Here is a 21,031-nt window from a genome sequence, read left to right as displayed (position 1 = left end):
TGAAAAGTCGCGCTTTTTGTAACCTGACATCGCGCCTCGAAAAGTATTTAGGTGCCGTGCATGTTGCAGCGTATTAAGGAATACCGCAAGCAGTTGCCGATTCACGCATCTCATAATTTTGCTGCCGCGCATTTTCTTGTTGCTCAATTTCACTTTATTCAGTGATTTCCTTGGAAATTCGAACACTAAAGCAACATGAAGTATTGTACAATATGTCGTGCCTCATCTATCACCCCTATTTATTTATTTCTTCTGATAGTAATTAATTTGTATCATGCACAATTCATTTGTATAGTAAGCAGTGCAAATTTAAGCCCGTTCTAGAACCTTGGGGCCCCGATAGGCTGATATAACCAAGATTTTACATTATCAAGAAGTGTGATGAGAAGGTCGGTAGATGTTCACACCTGTACTTGCTGGCAAGTTTCTGTGGCAATGAGAGAAAAGCTACGGAGGCAAAGCTCGCGCAAACTGGAGCGCTCTTGAAGAAAGTCCCCACATTCTGATCCACTTTAGTTTTAAGCTGGGGAAGAGAAATAACTACCATCGTATATACAACATCAAAAATAAGGCATAGTGCATCACTAAGTGTTCGATTTGACTTATTATTCTGCTTCTCTCCCGCGTTTGCGCAAATGGGAAAAACGTCTCGAGGAAGCTACGGTTGATTCTGTAGATGCTCCAAGAAACCAAAAGCGCTGTCAAGCTCTGCCAGGACTACTTGGGGCAGTCAAACTTGTGTTAACTAACTCTAGCTAACTCTATCTTTCCCTTCATTCCCACAGAATACTGTCCGCGAGTGTGGAAAGAAAGTATCATTAAATTAAATGCCCTTAAATACATTTACATTCTTTTCATTTCTTTTTTTACCGCGCAACATTTGTTGGCACTTTTAAGGATAAGAAACTTGCATTGAGAAACAGCATAAGTTGAATCTACGCATTGAACTGATATCGCCTCCGCCTTAGAATCGCTTGGCTAATGTGTCTTCTTTTTTTCGTTTTTAGTAATTATAATTTCTTCACTCGCAGACTTGGGACCGTATTGAAAAAAAAAGCTGTTACGTTAGATTCGTACGTAAGGAAAAATTTCTTCCAACCCTGATTCAAGACATATTATTAGCTTAGCCAACCAGCCAATGCGAAAGAACACTTAGGAACAAAAAGCTTGAGTGAATTCGGCCCCCTATGAACACGTAGTCCTGTGCTCAGGAGAGGAACAAGAAGTTGATTGTTGACCACAATGTTGCAGAAGACTCTGCGGCGAACAACAACCATCCGTGAAATGATTTATATTTGCCTCGTCCAGGTGTTGAAGTCCTATAGTTGACCAACCTGGCGGTGTTAACGGTAGGGCACACGTTTATGGGTGATGGTCTAATGATCGTTTTAGTGCGATAGCAATCTTAGCCGTGGGCCAAGTATATATCTAAGTTTCTGCTTGTTTGTATCTAATTTTGCTGCTTAGCTGGGTCACTGGGTAGTTCGTGGTCGATGGGTAGCGCATCGGGCTGCTGTGCTGAGGAAACAGGGTGCGAACCCAACCATCGGGTCAACTTGGGTCACTGTATATGTGGCAGTGTGTATGGGCTGCTCTTCAACGAACCTCGTTCCCGCCGGCAGGGGTCACAATAGACGCTGGACAGGGTAGGTACCGCTTTTCGATGAACCTCTTTGACGCCGACTTGGGTCACTGGATACGTGCCAGTAGGTGTGTCCGGCTGTCCAATGGACGTCTTTGACGCCAACTTGGGTGACTAGGTATGTGCCACTCTATAAGTTGCGCTGGGTATGTGCCGCTCTTCGTTGGACCTCTCGCTAACTTGGGTCACTTAGTATTCGCCACTGGGCGTGCGGCAAGCGAGTGATCGATTCTCAGCGTTCGCAGACACGGCGCGCCACGCTTGTCGTCTCGGAGAAGCGCCACTGAATGGTACAGCATGTCCAGAAAGAAAGGCGAGAGAGGAGCCCAGTTGCCGCATGACGCGTTTCGAAGTGTTCGCACGCACCGGCGCGCCATGCATTTCGGAGGCCACGCGCGGGCTTCGCGGCGGCGGCGCTAGATGGCGCCAAGTGTTCTCAGGGAATCGCGAAAGAAGAGTACTGCGGCAGTACACGCCTAATACATAACTCGTTTCGACGGTGGCAACACGTTGCGCCGCTTTATTGATTCAATGCTACACGCATCACCATCTACAGTCATCTTGAGATGGATTCTGCCGAATTCTTTCACAACTGGCATTTACTTTATTCGTTTCATTTCAGGATATCTAAAGTACTTCTGGCGCTCCTACGCCTGTTGGCGAATGTTTCACCAGACTGCCCGTCCACAATTTCACGGGCTCGTGTCTAATTTTGCCGCAGAAATCAACCGTTCTTTATGGTACGCCAGTGCGTCTCGGCATTTCATCACTTGTAGCTTGGACGTCGCGAGGAGAGGGTTTAAACGTTCGAGGTTCGATAAAGAAAGGCGGCGGGTCACAGTGAGACGAGACATCTGGTCACGTCGAATATCCCGAGAGGTCCTTGACAGCGCTGTTCACCCCAATTGCAAATACAGCTCGTGACCACTGGCGCGTGACTTAGCCGTCCGATTCGTTTCTCCTCCTTGAACGACAGCAATGCGTGCGCCGCGATAGGCCAAGTGCGGCATTTTTTCTCCATTCCTTTATCTTGTTTGTTTGGTTCTACACGCTGATTCCCCCTCCTCCCGACTGGCCAGCATCTCTGAGGCAACAGAAAGAGAGATCGCTGCCCGAGCGGCACTCCTGGCCTCTCTGGCGGGTCCCAATGATTGCCTGACCCCCTGACTCTCCTCTGTGACGCGGGCGGCCGCGTTCGCATGTATGACGGCCTGCCGCCGCACTCGAGAAAGCGACAACGAAGAAGTACATCGCAAGGCAAGAAAAAGAAAGCGCGCAAAGCGCGATCAGAGCGCTTCTCCAGTCCTGCGCTTCGAATCTTCCTTCTTCGTGGTCCTTAATGATGGTCATTGAAAGGAGCAAACGACCGCTCTTCAGGAGAGCCGTCGGCGAGGGTACGCCAGACAGCCGTCGTTCCACTGAGCTTGTGTCGGGTGCCGCGATGTTTTCTTTCAGTCGTCCTCGCTACTTTCTTTATTTCTTTGTTGTTTTGGTTTTCTTTTTTGTCGTTCGATTGGGCAGTGTTCAGAACGCGAAGCTATTACCCATGTTCACTTCAGTCAGGTAGCAATGACAACGAAACCAAGAAGGCTTTCACTGACTGTCGCTTCGGGGGTATTCGCTTCGCTCTGTATTCGGACTTAGCTTTGGAACCCAGTGAGCGTGATTCACGTCCCCCGTGATTCCAGCCCAAGGACTACTCCTATTCTCGGTCGGTAGTAAGGATAACACTTGCACATAGCCGTACGTTAGCAAGCCCTCGTCCTGTTCCATCGAAAAGGTAGGCAGTCTATCGTGTTTAAACAAATAGACGTCACTGTTACCAACGGTGGCAATACCCGTGATGCCTGGTACACATTTATATGATTTCGAGGAAATCAAGCGTGTGACAGAATATAGTTTTGTTAGTTAAAAACGAAATTGAAAGAATTTGGCCGCTGACGAGCTCAAAGCAAAAACTTCCTGGAAGCAGGCACCATTGTTTCGAGTTCCGTATTACACTCGAAGCGACAAGGCTCATTTTTTTTTTGTTTTGACTTGATCAGTGACAAAATTTTTCATTTTCTTTATCTTCCTTTATGGATGCCTGTTATGAAGTAGGAGGCTGCGTATAGACCTAATTGGGACGGAGCATTAAAAGAACTGAACACCATCGAAAAGCGAAAGACTTCGCTACAACAGACGAATTAACGTATAATTTTACTCTTACACAGTGGCGCGGCACTTGTATTGGAGGGAAAGCAGCACTTAAGCAATAACCGTGCCTGGGAGCTTGCTTGATGGCTTTTTGAAATCCTGCTCTAAACGATCGCCTAATGGGAATATTCACTAGGCACCATAGCCGCATCGATGACTTGCGTACACGGATTCGTGTCCTTGATGGGAATTACGGAAAGTTTGTGACCAAGCGCTGTGGTTCGTGACATGTGGTATGCGTTGCATTGGCACTGTTCCGTATTGACCACAGGTACATAGTTCACGTTTTATGCAATTCTAAAGTAGAACTTAGGAGAAAATGCGTACGTTTACGTTTGCGTACGCTTGCGAAATGTATGACCAGGAGAGCAACAAAAATGAAATGAAAGAAGGGAAGGACGGAGTAACGACATACGTAATACGAGCGCTTGAACCCAACAAGGCTGTCTAGAGAAATAACTTCCACCTTCACCCACATTCGCAGCATTCTACCGTCTATAGGTCATGTTTTGCTCCGGCTTTCGCGCGCTCCCACAAACCGCCTATGAGGCGTAAAAGAAAATAAACTAAAGCAGGAAGCGAGCCGACAGATAGGGGCGTTGTGCTGCTGCTCGACTTAGCAGTGAAAACGAAAGAACCCGTTCCGAGAACGGCCGTGCCCTGTATGAGCTTGGCCGCTCCCCCCTTCCATCCTACTCGGCAACCACCACTATACAGCGATGCAAACACCGGCCTCTTCGGTTGCGCTTTGCTTCCGCGTCCTGTATATAAACGCGTCAGGTCAGAAAGCGACAACTCAGGAACGAAAAAAAAATTAAAAAACAAACAAAAGCAAGCAGGCGTAGAAAAATCTGTGGACACGCGAGGCATGATCACAGCGAATAGATCGGCTCAGAACCAGTTTCTCTGTTTTTCCCACAATGAAAAAAAAAACTAATTTGCGATCTCTTCTGAAAGCTGCTCTGAAACGGCTGCAGTACATATTCGATCCTGTCACCTCCTACGTCACTTTATTTTCTCCGCCGCATCCAGCAAATGGTCGCCTGGAAAAAATGGTGGTGGTAGTGAGTTTGAGGCTTCTACACTGCGCTCAGTCGAGGATGAAGAAGGAATTCACGTGAGCGATTCTGACCTGTCAGACAGTTCGGTTCTGTGACGTCTCTCCTTTACTTCGCTTCACACGTCCCCCTGCCTCGTCGCTTTTTTTTTTTCTTTCGAGGAAGTAACATTTCACTGCCGAACTTGAAGCAAGGCGTCTTCAAATACAGCCCTTCCCGCCAGGACCTGGAATGGGCACCCTTCGGTGTCGCCTTTTTGTATGGGTCAATGACTCCAGAGGCTCGTTGACTCAAGCGCCATGTCTGGAGTGGCATCGCGTGGTAGCCATAATGCGGGACGTGCCCGATTCCTTTCGACTCGCTACACATTCTTTCTCCCTCCCCCCTCGCTCTCTTTTTTCCTTTAGCTGCTATTCTCCTCTAAGGTGAGAGTTAAAAAAAGCCAGTATGCCGCCTCAGGAGGTAAAGAGTGGAAAAGCGAAACACCTACAGACCTATGAAACGCGACGCGAAATGAATTTTTATGCGTCCTTCTACGTCTCCCCTTTCAGGTCAGTGCTTCATGGTGTTTCTGTTTGCCGTTTTGCGCACATTCTCGGTCGATGTACCGGTAGGAACGGTTTCACTCTTTCACTCTCTCTATCTTTATTTTTTTCGTCGATGTTGCACCCTATTTGAGGCACGTACGCCTAAACACAGAAAGACGCTTGTCAAAGGTAGAAAAACTCAGCCGTCGCGTACGCTATGCTGCCTGTTTATCTAAAGCCGTGACGATAAGATATTTTGAAGTTGGTGTAATTCGGGTCATTCGACGAACTCTTCGATTCGACATAACATTCGACCGAAAACTTGCTACGTATACCTCCTTAACATAGTTATTCACTTAAACGCGGGATAGCCCGACGATGAACATCCTATAAACATCTAGCGTAAACCAAAGAGCGCATCAAAGCGCCGTCTGTCCCGACGCGAGCGTAATCTGTCACGTGGTGAGTTCTGCGCGACGTCATGCCTGCATTACGAGCTGGGGGTCATCCGTATCTTTTCGTGTCTGCTTCACGCTTCGACAGAGAGCACGGGTTCAAGTTTGCAACTGCTATCGAGTGGGAAATTACGCCATGTAGCAGGCTCTGAGGCAGGACTTTTGCAAATGGCCAGCATTTTCGCGGATACCCGCACATTATCAGCTTATCACTTCGATGTTCTCACTTTCTAATTACTTGCTTGCGTGAAAATATTTGTGCTCTACCTCGTTACGTACTCTCGCCTTTCTTGCTAATTTTAAAGAAAAGCGCAGATCATTCAGGGGGCTACAAGCCATGACAGGCTACAACAAATTAGAATCGTTATTTGGACCGAGACTTACTCAACAGCGCTTTAGGAAAACAGAAATTAGACGAATGATGCCACCGTATCGGCATTGAAAGCCGTTCTATCACTTTCCTTACAATACCTATTGTGTCAGCAGTGTAGCTAGCGTAGCACAAGAAATGGGTAGGAGTCGAAGATGCTCAGTAGGTACGGTTTCAATATGTTGACCGTTTAAGCGTTGTTATAAATTCGAGGGCGTTTTGATTTGAGCATTATAACCACTCCTATAGGATGTTTGTAGCTTCAGAAGGCAAACCTGGGCTGTGAGGAATGGCTTCGTGAAAAATATTACATTAATTTTATCGCCTACCAATGTCCCTAAATATTATTTGAAACCACCATTCGGAGGCACTATGAAACCCTCCTCACCTTTCCTTGCTAATTTTGCTTTCAGCATCGTATCGTAGGACAAGTATAAGTACGTGTCTGATTCCTCTTAAGACATTTGGAAACTTTTGTAAAAGCCTGACAGGGTTTCTAGAATGCATGACCACCGCGTTGGCTAAAAGAAAGTTTCTTTTCAGTGGGCACTTCGAAGGCTCATCCACTTCCTGACACTCCGCGCGGTGGAGAATCTCTGACGGCAGCACAGCCCTTGTCAAAGACTTCTATAGCGCCTTAAAATCTAAGAAACTTTCATGATTTTTAATTTATTTAGCGTTTACCGCTGTCTAGATGCGTGTAAGTCAGGCAGGAAACCACCGCGCAAATCAGGCAGGAAACAAAATCTTGGTAACAGTGTTGAATCTTCTTATTTGGAACCTAGAACTTCTATTTTACAAGACTAGACAGGCGAATTTAACTGTCATTTACATTTGCTGTAGGGCGTATTTACGTTCACTCACAATGAAACACCTTTTTGCACGGCACAGTGGAAGTCATTGATACCGTTCGCTTTTTCCTGCTTTTCTTATTCGCTCGTGCCGCCTGTTCACACATCACACCTCGGCCGCCGTTCGCTGTTGCAACCCTCGATATTAGGCGGGGCGTCACCGCTGCCTGTATCTCCCCAGCCATCGTGCAGACAAGTGGCTCTTCGGGCCGTCTTTCCCGCCACGCTAACCTCGGCCTGTCAACGTCGCAACGTTTCGGCAGCGAAAAGACGCCGCCGTCGAGAGGCTTGTACGCTGTCCCCACTACACGGTTCTCTCGATCCGCTTTTCAAACAAGCGGCGAGCCTCGTCCGCCCCGTCATTCAGCGAATGCCTCGTCTTGTTCGGCGCCCTCGTGCGTCCCCGTTTGGGAAAGTTCTGCTGCCGTGAGGTCCGCCTCTGCCCCCGACGTCTCTTCTAGAGGAGCGCCGCACTGCTCTGCTCTCTCTCTCTCTCCATCGGCGTCCTCTCCCTAACTTCTCTTTCCCGCCACCTAAACACAGCCAGCTACTTCTCCGCAGTAAGAAGTATCTCCAGTTAGTGTCAGCGAAGGCAATAAGAGTCCGTTGTAGGTCAGCCGGAGCAACGGCGCGGCTTCAAAGAGGGAGTCGTGTCTTTTCCATTTCGACCCGCGTGAACTTGTTCTGAGCCGCACGCTTCGAGAGCTCTGCTCAAAAGCGAAACACAAGCGCGCGCTTGCCGGCTCGCGAGAGGCACGCGGATGTGCAACGCCGGCAGCTGCAAGCGCGGAGCGTACATACATTACGGCTATGGAATCCAGAAGCAGAAAGCGACGCCGCCGCCGCCCGGGGGTGCCTACAGTGGACCTCCCGGTCACTCGCTGCAGCGACCAAGAAAGGGTCAGTCAGCCCTTGACCGACAAACGGCACTTCTCTCGCGGCCGAAGTCGTTGAGCATCAGAAGACGACGTCGCTTTAAGTGGGTGTGTAGCTGGCAGGCGAGAGGGAACTGGAAAAAGAGAGTGGAAGGAGCAGCGGGGGATACGGGGCGAACATTCGTATTAGGCAAGTCGGGTGGGTGGACGCGACAGAGAGTCGGTGGCATCGCATAGCTCTCCGAACGAAAACAGAAGAGAAGGGAAGAAGGGGCCGTTCCGCCATCTTGGCGTGTGTCGATCCGTGTCTCGCAGCAGTGGAGCGTGCACGGCCCTGCGTGGCGGGAGAATCGGCGACCTCGTTTCGCAGAGAGCAAAGCGGGCCTGCCGGCTGGCCCCCGGCGGGCCCTCCGTGGCCGGAGGAGAAGAGACAAGGCTGTCCCCTTCGAACAGACCCTGTCGCTCACCGCGTGGCCCTCCCTCGACAAGCGGTATATCTCCAGAGGTCTGGCCGAGCCGACGACGCTGCCTGTCCGCCGTCAGCGGCGAACTCTCGCAAAGAGAGCGATCGGCCTCGTCCTTGAACTTGACTACGTCGCGCTGAAGTCGTCGTCGCTGGGCTCCCCTGGCCCCGCCGTTGTCGAGAGAGTGAGGCCCGTACGTAATGTGCCTCGGCGGCGAAGTGACCTCGAAAGGGGGAAAAAAAAAAAGACGCACGCTGCGCCAGACAATCTGCCCGCGTTCAACAGGGTTATGGAACAGAAGCGTCGCACTGCGGGACGGCGTTGTTTTCTGCCACGGAGCCACGTATATTACGCTGAAGACGACGATGACAGCAAACGCAAGTTTTGTACGCTACTGAGCACCGCATTGTATGCAGGGCGGCCTACATTTCGTTTTGAGGAGATCGAAAGATTCGACTCGAGAGGTTTCACTGCGGCACCTGACCAGCATCGGGGAGGAGGACGAGGAATGAACGTTTATTGTTAGAAACAGAGAGAAAGTGTTCGTTCTTTGCCCTAGGTGGGCGGCTCTCTCAGTACAGAAAGCTGTCGGCTAATGCCGCAGCCCGGGCCCGGTCCACCAGCATAGAATAAAAAAAAAATTTTCTATGAGAGTGTCACATGCTGACGGACGCTGGTTGTCCGCCGTTTGTATATGCGGCGCACGACATGTTTTGATGCAACCAGTTAGACCGCTTTATTCGGCGTTTTGCATGAGACGGGTGGAACAGCGCTGCGAGCAGCAGACCGAGGAAACGAGGAAAGTAATAGTTGAGATCAGACGAGGAAAAAGTGAAAGACGCGGAGAACTGAAGCCACCGTCCTCGAGGTTACTAAAATAAGATGCGACCACTAAATCATCAACTACCGCTGTTTTCCCCCGACTCGACAGTCGCGCTTGAGTGACGCCTGGTTAGGACCTTAAAGGATAATCGTTTCATGCGTCAGGTGAATGAGTCCTCCTTATTTTATCAGCAAAGTGAATTCATCTGTATTATAAACATCCGAAGCCTGGCTGTGAAACAAACGCCGCTAAGTACCTCCACGTATTGCATAATGTACGCTGATATCACAGAAAGAAAAATATACTTCTAATCAATACATGTTCTCACAGTGTTTGCTTGCGTCGCGAAATCTCGGAAATGGAGGAAATTGCTGAACTTTCTTTTGTTGATTTCAACATCTAAAAAAAAAAACGAGAAAACTGTGATGGGCTTTGGGAAGTAAAATAAAAGAGAGAGCAATGCAGCATAAGTTATTAGACTAAGCCTGCTTTGATTATTGGTGGATTGCAACATGACCTTTTATTTTCCATATTTCACGACCATGATCTCGACGCATAACAGGTTTAGGTAGACAGCTGTGGAACAAAGCCTATACGTTTCGTGCCACGATTAATTCAGCTAGTGATAGTGACCGCAACGTGAGCATGTCTCATAGTGGTAAATTGCGAACGAAAGCGGTATCATCGTTTTTGCAATCTTATACTTCCGCACAACACTGATCCCGAATTTTCCACGACAGCGGCATCACAAACAAATCGTCGCGTTTGCTTTCTTCCAAAACCGCAACGCAGTGTCCATCTAGACAGGATTCGAGCCTTTGAGCGTAACATTGCCAGTCACGCCACCGCACCCCGCGAGATCACGACGCCCCTTCATGTGTTTCCCTGTTGCCTTGCCATTTCCGCATTTTCTAATGCGGCTTCGTTGTGTTTGCTTTATTGTTGCACTCTTATGAACAGGTCTTGTTCACACTGAGGTCGTCGTACAGATTATCCTACATAAATATCTAAAAATGTAATTACGGGCACATTGACTTGGTTTTCGGCAGCCGCGAGGTTATACCTGTTCCATTTATTTTATAGTTGTATGTGCCCCGACTGGCAGGCAGCTCAGCTTAGATCGCGGCTAAAGCTACGATTGTGAACGACATTGAACGCATCTCTCCGCAAAAATTAATGGCTCCTGCAATTAAGACGGAAGCTAATTTCACTTTATTGCTTGAAGTCCAGCCACTCGCGTGTGCGCACGATCGATAGGGGGTGGGGTGAGCGGAGGGGGGGGGGGGGCTATTACAGCGTAACAACAATAGTTTCAATATTCCGCATCTGCTCCTGCGTTAAAAAATTGCTGTATACGACTCACTTAGAAAAGCTTTCGTTGATTCCTCTTATTCTTTTCTTTGCCTAATTCACTGCCTAATTCAACTGTTGGAGTTTGAAATCCTCCGGTTAGCCTTCCAGGAAACTTGCTCGTTCTAGCCAATGTGTTGTCCTGCGACGACATTTGCGCGGAAACTAACGTACTTTGCACCTTCAATGCTAACACTAAGACCGCTCTAAAACTACACCTTTTAACTTTAGCAATGGCAGCTGCAAGAAACCCGAGCATCCACTGCTGCATGTTGAAGACTGGCCGCAGCTTCTTGTGCTCTGTTACGTCGCTAGCTCTAAGCCACTTAGAATAAGTTGGCTTGCGCCATGGATTCGAACGTTCCGTTTTCCGTATACGATGAACAGTTTGTTGGAATACGGCCTCGCTCCTCTGCCGAGCTGCTGTTTAAAGCGCTTGCGTCTACACTTATGTGGGGCCGATGTACATGTTTCACTAGAAGTCAACAGAGCGTGAGCTGACCTTTTTTTTCACTTTTATTTCTTTGATCCCTTCTTTCATGCGTTAACGACTAAGGGTGAATGCAGAACGCCTATCTGTGGAGATATCGTAGAGTACAGCTTCTGAGAGCGTCGCATCACCGTCACGTGGCCGGGCGCTTTGGAGCGAAGACGTCACGAAGGAAGCTTCCACGTTCCAGACTCGGGGGAGTAGAGTAACAAAGGGCACCCTCTTACTCACTCCGTCCTTTTGTATGCGCGTCTACTACGCACCTTGTTCGCGCTTCGGACACGACGAAGGCGTCAAAAGAATGGCTGCGCCGGCTTGTAGTACGCGAACCGACGCTTCGTAGAGAGGCATCAGCAGCGGGGGCTGTTTCTCGCCTTCCCGCCCGTCGGCCACCCCCTCGCCGACCACGCGCGGCTAGCCAAGCCGAGCCGTTCCAGAACGCGAGTAAGCTATCGCCGCCGTTCCATACGCCGAGAAGCCACTTTTTATTGTTGCTATTTCTTCGTTCTTTCTTGCGTCGCGAGTGGATCGCCAAATCCACAGATGCGTCGGAATAGGGCAGGAACAAAAGACGAAGGGAGGAAAAATGAAAGGAAAGTTGCGAGGAATGTTCTCTGAAAGAGGAGTGCCGGTTTTGACCGAACGAGTGCCGTATAATAAAGAAACAAAAAAAAAGTAAAGAGGGAATTGGAAGGGACGAACGCAACAATGTAAAAATGGTCTATAAAGCCTCCTTTCGGTCGCCTTAGGTTCGTTAGCTTGCACGACCTTGTTCCTCGCGTCGTCTCTATCTCCTTTTTTTTTCTCTCTGCTAGCTCCCAGAGTATTTTCCTACACCCCACTGCCCCATAGCGCCCCTCTCACTCCTGCCGTTTTCGCCGCCAATAGTGCCAGACGAAAGCATTAGGTCTAGTATCGCCATTTTTCTTTTTTTTTTTTCTGTGTCCTTGCGCGCAAGCACTTTTGCGCGAATTCAATGGTCGACATAATGGTTGACTGCGCGCATACGAGACGGTTTGTTTCCTCGTAAAATAAGAGAAACTGAAGCTGCTCCTCAGAGGAGGTCTGGTCCTCTACTTTTCTTGTTCTTCTTACATTCATATTCCAACGCGCTCATAAAAGGAAAAGTCGTAAGCGATTCGAGAAAGAAAGGGAGGAAAAAAAAAAGGTGTTCCGAAGACATTAATAGCAGCAAGTCTGTGCTCGTATTCGCGAGCAGGCATTTCTATTCTTGCTCTTGTGTCTTACGGTGTGCGCTCAAGGGAGGGCGGCGATTCTAAATCGCTCGATGCCTGGAAGGTGTGCGGAGAACGAAAGAAAGAATCGCGAAAAGCGAGACGCAAAGAGAAAAAGAAACGGCGCGGACCCCCCAAAGTTGGCGTCCCCGTTATGTTACTCTTCTTTTATGATGAGGGACCGTCGCGTTCTTTTCTCGGATGGACGGCTCACACGCTTTTCGATCATCTACTCGCCTCGCGGGTTTCTTCGCGTAGTGGGCCTCGCATTGGACGGAAAGGGAAAAGAAAGAAAGCAGCAGGACCTTCCCCGTGTCTTTATATATGGCAGATGCCGAAGGACCACGTTGCTTCTAACCTGCATTCGTATACGCATTTTTTTTTTCATCGTAATTGTCGTTCACGGGAGGCGCGCTTTTTCTCCACCCATGCGCCAGCCGTGCATCTCGCCTTTGTCGAACGATTTTGCCGCTACCAGGATTATTTCGGGACCCGTGCCTACGGGCATCCTCGGTGCCAGTGGGACGTCGCTCGAAAAGACCCCGCAAAATTGATCCGCGACCGCGTCGTTATATTTTGAAAGCGCCTACCGGAGGGTGATCAGTTTTCCGCGGCGCATCGGCTTGTGGCCACACTTACGTGGCCCATAGATTACCTCATTTTTGTCCTTCCTGCGCTTTAGCGATTATCGGCGCCCACGAAATATCTTACGCCCTATATCGGCCACCCTGAACGCTATACAGAAACCATGTTCTCTCTGCGACCGGGCTCCCGATCCAATTTACAGAGGGAAGACGCCGACGAGGTACCTTGTCGTGGAGTTATGATTGACTCACTTTATTGGGTTGCCAAGTAATCTTGGGGCTGTACCGCTAGTTTGCAATTAACATCGGCGATTCAAAACGAGAAGGTCTGAAGCACTTCAGAATTAGATTCAGCTTCTGGCAGTCTATGGGTGCCATCTTGGCCTTCACAGTGCCTTCACACTGCAAGCTACAAAAAGGCTAGTATATTTTGTAGAAGGTTGTTCTTGGATTCGCAGTGTATAATTAAATCCGCGGCACACCTCCAGTGAACTCTTCTGGGTTCATCGTTGCGTACGAAGTAAAAGCGCTAGTTCAAACTTAAATAAATTTCATCTTTATTTAGCGTCAGTAGTGGCCGCTCACAACCCCAGACGTAGAAGTCAGTTTCGAATGTAGTAGCTTTAAACATGGATATGGTTAATACGACAGATTCGCTTAGCCTGCGGAAGGATACTTGTGGAGCGGTGCTCTTGACATTACTTCTCCTCGCATAGCCTTTGTTCCCTCCACTCTAAATACTTCCATCTCCTTTGCATCACTGGAATTTCCAATTTAATAGCACCCACTCGGTTTCCATGTGCAAGTTTTAGTTTATTAACAATTTCCCATTACTTCTGCAAATGGATACTATTTACACTCCATACAGGTTTTCCCTGCGCCAAACGAGATTCCACAGCATACATACAAAAAAAATAAAAAAATAAAAAAGTTGTACTTGCGGGACTCGCAACGGCGCCACTTATCCTGGTCCGATTACCGGCTGCAAATACTCGCTAGAAAGCGCGCGCCTTCCAAAAACGGGCATACAAACGAGCCAGGCACGCATATTCCTTGGCGCGTGACGACTTCAGTGCGTGCAAAAACAATGCGCAGTAACGTGTTCGATGGAAGGTGGCGGAGAGGGGAGAGCGCCTCTTCGCTTGCTCGCCCACGGCCCCCTTTGGCCGGCGGGGTTGCTGTCCGCATTCCTAAACACTCGCTGCAGCATCGCGGCCTGCCTTGTTTAGAACACGCTTGTTCAGCCACCCTCGCACGAGCTGCCGCAACGTACGTTTGGTAATGCGGCGATCTCTGAAGGCGCCTTGCAACGTCCCTTCCTCCAACCATGCGGTGGAGAAGCCGGGCAGCCGGTCGTATACTTCCGGACTGGCCGCTGGAACCAACTCCGGAAGCATCCCGGAACTGAGTGGCATTTGCATTCAGGAATTGCTGGTATGTGCGCACGAAGGAAAAAGCGACCGCAGTGTGGAGAGAAATGGGGCGCGCATTAGGTTATGGGAATTTCTCGTAACGACCTCCTTTTCCGATTCTTATCGTTCGCGAAACCCGCTACCAGCTGTCCGGACGCTCCACGTCAGTCCACATCGGTGCGCAAATATAGGTTCGCTATATAGAGAATACGCTGTATGAGCGAGAGGAGCGCGGGGACTCGCAAGTGGAAGCGGCGCATCCAGCACGTTAAATAGCTCGCGGAAAACATCGCCCCACTTCCTTTCCTCGACTGCGTGTTCTGTAGCTGGCGTTTCCTCTTGGTCATTTCGATAACCAGGAGGACTGGCCGGTTCTGGTTTGTGTCGGGGAAGACATTGACCCGTCCAGTTTCACTTCCTGGCTGATTAGCTGCATCGCGTTTGTCTCGATTTGTTACACCTATTTCGTTCTTCGCTTTCTTTCCGCGTGTTATTTTTTCGCTGGCGCAAGAGTTAACCTACCGTAACGCTAACGTCGCTCTTCATCGGGAACAGCTCACTCTCTCAATCACTGACCTGGCGTTATCGAGCTCTTCGCCTCAATCCAGCTTAAACTTCGTTAGTTTATTTTCACTGGTGTCAGAGTTTCCGGGGCTTCGTATCTATTGCAAGTGGAAATGTTTCTTGAGCCATTGCACTTTTTCAGTGTAAGCGAGATATTTTCGCTAGGTTGTCGCTTTCGTTTTTTCTAATGATTGCGCAAGTATGCCTGTACTTGCCACCCGTCCGCAGTCGGCAACAGTGATACTTTTCTTTAGCACTGCACTCGCAAGCTTATCTCGTTAACTCTCGTGATTTTAACAGCATTATCTCATTGAAAGAACATACGGATTCCATTGAAAAATCCCGCCCGTAGCTGACTAACAACTTAGGGACGTCGTTAAGCGTGTAATGAACAAGCGATAACTTCCATAAATGCTGCGCACAAAAATGGATTAGTTTTTCACTGCGGCTTGTTAGTTGTCCACGTTTGATAGCGCTCGTGCGGTGCTTCTAGCGCTTTTGTTCAATAGCCTGTTGCAGCAAATTAGCAACTCCGCCAGTGTCTAAATAGGTGCGTCTGGCTTATAGGGTACCAGAAAAGACATGGCCCTCCAAGCTAATATTTATTCTCTCGGTTCAGCGTGTGCAAAGACGAGCCACAACGATACCGAGAACGCTTGTGGATGTCTGCAGGGGGTGTTCGTATGAAGCTTCACGAGAATACTGCCTCACGGATGTGCAATTAGCCGAAGGGCACAATTAGGTCGTAGTTCTTCTTTACTTTTGATTTGTTTTCCTTGGTGCAGTGGACCTTGTAGTGTGTTCAACAGCACGTTGTGATGGTCACGAGCGTCACCTGCGGACTGACAACATCATTTAATGAAAAGGAAGCCTTTACACATGGCTAAGCGCGCCACATTCATACGCCGTGTTGCGCCACCACATCATTTCCATTCACACGATCATCCTTGGTTGCGCAGTGTCTTATCATATTGATTGCTGCTCGGCTTAGAGATTCAACTGCAGCGTTTGACTTTCACTTACGGCTTGCGACAGTAGTGCTAATTGTTAGGCTCATTTAGGCGTGGGTGTACATTCATCGCACTTGCAATCTCCGGCTATAGGAGGCGAAACGCCAAGTCATTAGTAACACGTTGTGTTTCGTAAAAGGCTTTTTCGCGCGAACAGAAGGCACGCGCCTGTGTACCTTATGATTTTCTTCTAGTCTCTGTGCGTTGTGTGTGTTAAGGTTCCGTGACGGGAATTATGCCGTTCAAATCATGTGGTACGGCGGCGGTGAGTGTAAGCGAGGTTCTTAAGTAACCCATTTCGTCGAAGATAAATTCTGGCACCTAGACCTGAAATACGCTACGTTTACATCAGGGTGTGCAGCGAGTATTGGTAAGCGTGAGTATGAAGGTGAGCTCACGCGAGTGTCCTATAACACGCCTTTTACTTTAAGTATTACTATTATTTATAAATTATTTACCAACGCTCGCGCAATTATATTTTCTCCTTCAGTGTGCATCGTGGACACAATGTCGCAACACTCCCTTCAATGCACAAATTTTCGTTAACTTTGAAGAAACTTCTTTCAAAAGAGGAAAGGACGACGCACGGTTATGTCGCTACCTTAATGGCTCGAGAATGTCGAAAATGTTTCATCATTCAGTATTTGGCATAAACACCAATACTTAATTGAAACATTTCAGATTGTTGCATCCGAATGCCAGGAACGCTTTCTGCCCAATTTTGCCCCTTAAGAGCTTCCCATTAGAGCAGCATAAGTTGTTCCTGTGAGTACACATTGTGCAACTTCCAAAAACAAGTCAACCAACGTGCAAAAACTGAAAGCAGCGGGAAAGTGTTTGTTTCGATAATTCTGTCCCAGTACTATGCGCCATCGTATATGCCAGTCTGTGCCGGACGTCTTCCTCGTCACGGAATAACAAATCCTCGGGTAGACGTAGCGAGTACATATCGTCGGGGCCAAGTTGGTCGGTGCAGGCTTTCTTATGGCGCACCAGGCACCACGACGACTTCCTCAACTCGTTCGTTCCATTCTGTGCATCGCAGCGGCCGGCAGGTTCCCGGAAATGCCTTATTGCATTGCAAGGCAGCTCGCTGCTTTTTCCGGCCACCCCGGCACCTGCAGTTGGAGCTTCATATTTCCTCCGCCACGCGACGTGACGGCGTGCGTTCCGACATCACGAGCGTGTCCCACGAAGGGAATGGTGGCGTCTTTGGCCGGAAACCCAGAAAAATACCACAACTAAGAAAAGGATGAGTGAGGGGGAAAGGAAAATTCACGCAAAAAAAGAAAGAAAAGGATACTGGCGGAGGATGGCGTATATGCGACACTTGGGGACGGAGAAAGCTAATCTGTAGCAGAGTTCTTTTTGTATTATCAGTTTTTGTGCAACTTTCTCGGCTTCGTTTCCTTCGCTGTGCGACTCTCAAACGACGCACGTGACGTGCTCGTTCCTTGCAGAAGCGTACGTGGCACGTCCGTGATAGTCTCTTGTAACGAACCGCCTTGTCTTGCTTGTTTTTCCTTATTTACTTCAGAAGCACACATTTGAGTTTGTTATGGTCACTATGGCACGAGTTACATTTACGCGTGCCTCTACTGGCTTCTTTTGGTCGGTGCACTGCCAGTCGGCCTTATTTGCACCTGGTGTTGTTCTTATCAGATTCATGGGAACGACGAAAAAAATGTTCGCGTTACTGAAGACGGTGAGGGCGAAATCCTGAAAGAGCGATTCAAGAGAGCTTACAGAAGCAGGCGTTCCAAATGCCGGCTGTAGAGGCTAACGGGGCCCTATTGCCACATATTGCGGTATACGCGCCCAATTCGTGTGTCGTTTTAACAAATGGTGTTATGGGGGCGTTTCTTGAAGTGCACTGTAAAAGCTGCGCAATTGTGGGTTTTCTTCTTTTCCTGTCCAACTCAGTGAACAAGGAACCCGTCCGCGGTTCCGAAACGTCGAATTATAGATCAGACTTGGTTAGTGACTGTGATCCCCTTCAATAGGTACTTCGTGAGAGAAAAAAAATTGTCATTGTCAAAAATTTCATGAACCGTCCTTAAACTTGCGGGATACCGCAGAACTGATATGCCAGTACGTACAAAGGTGCCGTGAAGAAGACGACAATCAAACCGAGACGTGCTTCATTAAAGCCAGATCGCATCAGTTACCATGAAACCGATAACTGTTCTGATTGTCTTTTGTTTGTACCTCTGAAAGCTAACATCTCTATGTATGATAACTTCTTTCTAAGATGAAAGGGCGTTAATGGCAATCCGACTAAAAGTGCAGAAGTACATAGTCACAGTGTGAATCCGATCGTTTTTTTTTTTCTTTCTTTCTACATTTGTACTCATTAAGATTCCCATGATGTACCATATGCTGTATACCATATTACCAGCTTTCCTAACCTGTGGGTTTTCTTCTTTCCTCTCTCTAATTTGTCCTTGCAGAGTCTACATTAAGAAGCACACGCACTACGGAGGCGGAGGCTACGGCGGTGGCGGCTTCGGAGGAGGCGGATTCGGCGGCGGCGGCTTCGGCGGCGGCGGCTACGGCGGCGGCGGCTACGGCGGTGGCGGCTACGGAGGCGGCGGCTTCGGAGGTGGCTACGGCGGCGGCGGAGGCGGCGGCTACGGAGGAGGCCACGGCTGGCACTGAAGATCTGCAACAGTCCAGAAAGTGCCACGACCGCTCTAGACGCGTTCGGATCAACCCCAGCAGGGATCTTAGGGACAAGAAAGAAAACCAACGCCGGGACGGGACTCCCCATTTTCCACTCGCCATCGCTCGCCCTTCGCGCCATGTCTGAATCCTCGCGTGATGACGTCAAGAAATGATGGTCGCGGCGACGAGTGGAGAGTGGGGAAGAGTGAGGAGAGAAAGAGATTACTCAGTCGTACTCCTTTCTCGGAAGGGAGCGCTCCCTCAAATTTTGTTGAAGCTTGTCTTTCTTCTTTTTTTGCAATGGTAGAAAACTATCGCAACCACATACGTATATTTTCGCCATTAGGGTTCTTTTAATTACTGACGCACACGTGTTCGTGTTATTTACAGCCCAAAAAAACATGGGGGCGGGGGATGATTGAGAAGTGCCATTGGCAGTTTGTTGCTTGATTTGCGTCTCAGTTCGCAAATTCGAGCAAGCCGCGTTGACGTCACTCGCAAGACTTTGTTTCCAAAGCTCTTCATCGAGAACGCGCTCGCGGACGACAGACAGACCGTCATTCACGCGGTGTGAAAGGAAAACGATAATGATTGAGAAGTCGAGTACGCGAAGGCGCCTCGGAAAATAAAACTCCGCGTTTTTGTAAAGCGGAAGCATGCAAAAAAAAAAGTGCTTATGAAACCGGGTCACGACCCCGACAGTTTAGTTAAATATATTGCTTGTTGCCAGCACAGTCAATGTTGTGTTTGTTAATTTTTTTTCTCTTTCGCGTTCCCAGACTAAACTGAAAGTGTAAAGCTAGCTCTTGACTTCCAGTAGGAAGGAACCCGAGAACAGGGGGATGCGTCTTGTATACTAGTACGTGTCTTTACGCCTCGCTTCCTCAGACGCACAGTCTTCTTTCGAGCCTCCTTGAATGCCTGCCCTCCCCCCCCCCCCCCACCACTCCACTCTGCCCCCTCCCCCACCCCCTTTCCCTCACTCTCTTTTCTTGTCACAACGAGCACTCTGGGTCAGTCAGAAAGTGACCGTGGAGTCCTTCCGTTCCTGTCCTTAGCATCCATGTCTTCTGTTGTTTCCTGTTCTTCGCAGGCACTTGCAGCGTTCATGCTTCTGTAAAAAGAACCTTTCGGCTGTATTTTCTTCCTCGCCTTTCCTTTTCTTTTTCACCTGTTTTACCTTTCACGTTTTGTTCTTTAGTTTTTTGTCATAGGAGCACGTGCAATTTCAAATAGTTCGCGCGCCGTCGGGCTCACCGCCTTTGGTGGCTGACGGTTGTCGTTGAGCATTCCTAATGAAATGATGTACATGTATACCAAACATTTTCTCTGCTTGCTGTCGCAGAAACCGGCCACACGCTGTATGTATACCGCGAAGAAAAATCGGTCCGCGAAATGAGAAAATTTGCATGCGCATGTGTTTTCTTGCGATGTGTGTTAAGGCTTATTAGAGAATTGCAATACTCGATTATGCCGAGACGAGTGTACTTGCGCGCTTTGCTCCTGTCATTCCTCTGAGTTGTGTATATATGTAATTCATTTTTACTCCTGTTTATTTTTTTATTATTACCAATTATGTCAAATAAAGAAAACGTTGTTGTATTTAAAAAAAAAAGTTGTCACCTGACTTCTTCTGTAGAAGCGGAGAAACAGCATGAAATATTATGAAATACATTTTTCCCACCCAACGCCTCATTACATCGGCGAATATATGCGTTGACATAGTTATAAAATCTTCCGATTACACCGCAAGGGCAGGCGCAACGGTTGCGTTCTCCCTTTTGAGACGGGATCGCGCGTTCGCCTGTTAGTTCACAGCAACAAACAAGTGCTCAAAACTTAGCAAATAAACTCTGTCTTTCTTGTTTCGCGCCTTTGCGGCACACAAGATCACAGCAGCGCCCCCTTGTTCCACAAAAAGGTGCTTCTATGTAGCTGCCAGCCTATCGCGTTTTTTAAACGATAAACTGCATATCGTGTAAATCTAATCAACTCTGCAGAAATCCGCAAGGTCGGGGGGCGGCAAGAAACTGATAAGAAAACCGATACAGGGGTGCTATGCAGGTAGGCCCGAGTTTGGCAAAACAGACAGGTGGTAACATCATCGCGGTGCCTTGTTTAATTTCTTTATCGTTCAACACAGTGCATCACCTGGGCAAGTAAGTACATTATAACGTATTCTAAAGAAAAAGGAAAGTGAGAATGCACACCATGTCTGAACTGTTCGTAATCGACGGTGGAGATACAGATAATGTCAGAAAGAGGTGACACGCCCGGGCTGCGCCCCAGACGGGCGTGGCAAGCTGCTTGCGCTGATTGTGTACATAGATAGCGAGCCATTCACGGTATTCCGATATTGCGATATTAAGTTGATAACAATGAGCGGCGCTGGCGCGTAACATTGCCCAGTCTTCTGTGCTTGAAACGAGGGAAGCGCCGTGAGCAAGGTGCGCTCGTGTTC

The 21,031-nt window shown here is 48.6% G+C and overlaps 1 protein-coding gene across 2 annotated transcripts in view; it reads left to right on the top strand.

Annotated features, from left to right (window-relative positions):
• The window catches only part of LOC119448295 (uncharacterized), a 40,296-nt gene extending 20,117 nt beyond the window's left edge, over positions 1-20,179 (top strand). For both annotated transcript variants that reach the window (XM_037711677.2, XM_049666100.1), the window contains exon 3: positions 18,357-20,179. In XM_037711677.2, the coding sequence (XP_037567605.1) occupies positions 18,357-18,564 (208 nt within the window). In that variant the 3' untranslated portion in view covers positions 18,565-20,179. The remainder of the gene's footprint in view (positions 1-18,356) is intronic.
• Positions 20,180-21,031: the final 852 nt, after the last annotated feature.

The sequence above is a fragment of the Dermacentor silvarum genome, chromosome 4 (assembly GCF_013339745.2).
Source record: "Dermacentor silvarum isolate Dsil-2018 chromosome 4, BIME_Dsil_1.4, whole genome shotgun sequence".
NCBI lineage: Eukaryota > Metazoa > Arthropoda > Arachnida > Ixodida > Ixodidae > Dermacentor > Dermacentor silvarum.
Note: the sequence above shows the minus strand (reverse complement) of the source record. Positions and strands in the feature narration are given on the sequence as shown.